We start from the raw sequence: 2459 nt of genomic DNA on the forward strand, positions 1-2459 counted from the left end.
CCGGGGCCCCCCCCTGGGGGGCCCCCGGGGGGCCCCCCTGGGGGCCCCCAGCCTGGTGGGGGGGGGCCCCCAAGAACAAGAGGAGAAGGAAGAAGCACATGCGTAAGGAGAGAGAAAATAGGTTTATGTTTAGAGAGAAAAGGAGAGACAGATGCTGCTGTTTGTGTGCCGATGAAGACAGAGACAAAACCCAAAGGAGATAAACAAATACCTACACAAAGATAAAGCATTATAAAGTGTTGCAGCAATAGATGCTGCTGCTGCAGCAGCAGCTGCAGCAGCAGCAGCAGCTGCTGCTGCTGCAGCAGCCGCAGCAGCAGCAGCAGCAGCAGAAGCAACGGTAGCAGAAAAGGCAGCAGCAACGGCAGGAGAAAGAGAAGGAAAAGCAGATAAGGAGATTGATGCTGCTGCTGCTGCTGCTGTTGCTGCTGCTGTGGCTGCAGATAGGGAAACGGTGCAGCAACAGCAGCAACAGCAGCAGCAGCAGCAGCAGCAACAGCAACAGCAGCAGCAACAGCAGCAGCAACAGCAGCAGCAACAGCAGCAGCAGCAACAGCAACAGCAGCACCAACCGCAGCAGCAACAGCAGCAGCAGCAGCAGCTCTTACTTGAATCTGTTTCTGCTGCTGCTGCAGTGATTGGGTGCAGCAGCAGCCTATCATAAAGACAGCCCAAGACAGAGGAGGAGACAACAACTCTACGTTTTGCTTCGGTAGTAGCAGCAGCAGCAGCAGCAGCAGCAGCAGCAGGAGTAGGATACATGACCTGCTGCTGCTGCAGCAGCATCTGCTGCTGCTGCTGCTGCTGCTGCTGCTGCTGCTGGTTGATAGCTGAGAAAGCTACAAAGTGGGGTTCAAGGGAGCAGCAGAACTGCTGCTGCTGCTGCTGCTGCTGCTGCTGCTGCTGCTGCTGCTGCAGCACTTTGTTTCCTGTCTTTGCTGCATCAACAGCAGCAGCAGCAAGATCGGCAATATAAATAGATTTAGGGTGAGCTGCTTTTTGTTTATTTTTATTTTTATTGAAATAACAAAAAGGAGACAAACAAAAACGAAAATGATTATTATATAAAACGCCCAAACAATCTATCTTCTTTACATGCAGCAGATACCGAGATAGTAGCTTTATCTCTCCTGCTGCTGTTCCTGCTGCTGCTGCTGCTGCTGCTGCTGCTGCTGCTCCTGCTGCTGATGCTGATGATGATGATGATAATACTAGTTGTGTCTCTGCTGCTGCTGCTGCTGCTGATGATGATGATGCTGCTTCTTCTGCAGTCGCTGCTGCTGCTGGTGTTTCTCCTGCTGCTGTTGCTGCTGCTGCTGCTGCTGGGGTTTCTGCTGCTGCTGCTGCTGCTGCTGGTGTTTCTCCTGCTGCTGCTGCTGCTGCACTGGTCCCTTGTCTTGCTGCGTTACAAATGGATTCGTTCTCGCTGCCGCTTGTGCTGCTGTAGCAATCGCTGCTGCTGCTGCTGCAGCTGCTGCTGCTGGAGTTGCTGCTGCTGCTACTGCTGCTCCTGTTGCTGCTGTTGCTGCATCTGCTGCTGCTGCTACCGGATTGAGTTTTGATTTTCTTTTTTTTGCAGCAGCACTTGCTGCTGCTGCTGCTGCTGCTGCTGCTGCACTTCCTCCTACTCCTCCCCTTACAAGAACAAAAACTACTGCTGCTGCAGCAGCAGCAGTTGCTGCTGCTGCTGCTGCTGCTGCTGCTGCTGCAGTTGTTGGGTGCATGTGCTGCAGCAGGAGCTGGTGCTTTTGCTGCTGCCCACTGTTGCAGCAGCGGCAGCACAATAGAAGGCTCCCAAAGCACCCAGTATTTGTCTCCATCTAAATCTCCCCCCGATAGCATATTAGGAATATCTCTGTATACATAACTATAACTCAGCTTCTTGCTGCTGCTGCTGCTGCTGCTGCTGCTGTTGCTGCTGCTGTTGCTGCTGTTGCTGCTGCTGCGGCTGCCGGGGGAGGAGGAAGCGGAGTTGCTGCATGCATAGAGACACAGGAGATATTGCTGCACTCAGAAGAGCTGCTGCTGCTGCTGCTGCTGCTGCTGTTGCTGCTGTCTCTACTGCTGTTGCTGCTGTTGTTGCTGCAGCAACAGTAGCTGTTTCTGCTGCTGCTGCATCTGCTGCATCTGCTGTTGCTGCTGCCTCCATTACTTCTACTACTACTACTACAACTACGACTCCTACTACTACTACTACTGCTGCTGCTGCTGCTGCTGCTGCTGCTGCTGCTGCTGCTGCTGCTGCTGCTGCTGCTGCTGCTGCATACCGGTGTACAGCTGGGTGTCTCCAATTGAGTGGGGGCCAGACCCCAGAAGGAGTAAAGGGACAACACCCCACAGGGGGCTGCGGAAACACTACCACGTCCCGCAGCGCATACACCGCGGCATCGGGATCGTCTCCTCTGGGATCGTCTCCTCTGGGATCGTCTCCTGTGGGGTTGTATGCTGTGGGGTTGTAT

At 54.1% G+C, this 2459-nt stretch overlaps 3 protein-coding genes across 3 annotated transcripts in view; 1 reads left to right on the plus strand and 2 right to left on the minus strand.

The window, feature by feature from the left end:
• Window positions 1–664, plus strand: part of EMH_0055040 (uncharacterized protein) — a gene marked incomplete at both ends in the record, with an annotated part of 775 nt that extends 111 nt beyond the window's left edge. Inside the window, 2 exons of the mRNA XM_013497182.1 lie at window positions 1–55; window positions 246–664. Of these exons, the coding sequence (XP_013352636.1) occupies window positions 1–55; window positions 246–664 (474 nt within the window). The remainder of the gene's footprint in view (window positions 56–245) is intronic.
• A 547-nt stretch (window positions 665–1211) lies between these two features.
• EMH_0055050 (uncharacterized protein) lies at window positions 1212–1724 on the minus strand (the record flags this gene model as incomplete). The annotated part of the gene is made up of 1 exon (XM_013497183.1): window positions 1212–1724. One exon carries the CDS (start codon window positions 1722–1724, stop codon window positions 1212–1214), a length of 513 nt encoding a protein of 170 aa, XP_013352637.1.
• A 143-nt stretch (window positions 1725–1867) lies between these two features.
• EMH_0055060 (uncharacterized protein) overlaps window positions 1868–2459 on the minus strand; it is a gene marked incomplete at both ends in the record, with an annotated part of 2058 nt that continues 1466 nt past the window's right edge. Inside the window, one exon of the mRNA XM_013497184.1 lies at window positions 1868–2457. Within this exon, the coding sequence (XP_013352638.1) occupies window positions 1868–2457 (590 nt within the window). The remainder of the gene's footprint in view (window positions 2458–2459) is intronic.

The sequence above is a fragment of the Eimeria mitis genome, genomic scaffold, assembly GCF_000499745.2.
Source record: "Eimeria mitis Houghton genomic scaffold, Emh_scaff2519, whole genome shotgun sequence".
Lineage (NCBI taxonomy): Eukaryota > Apicomplexa > Conoidasida > Eucoccidiorida > Eimeriidae > Eimeria > Eimeria mitis.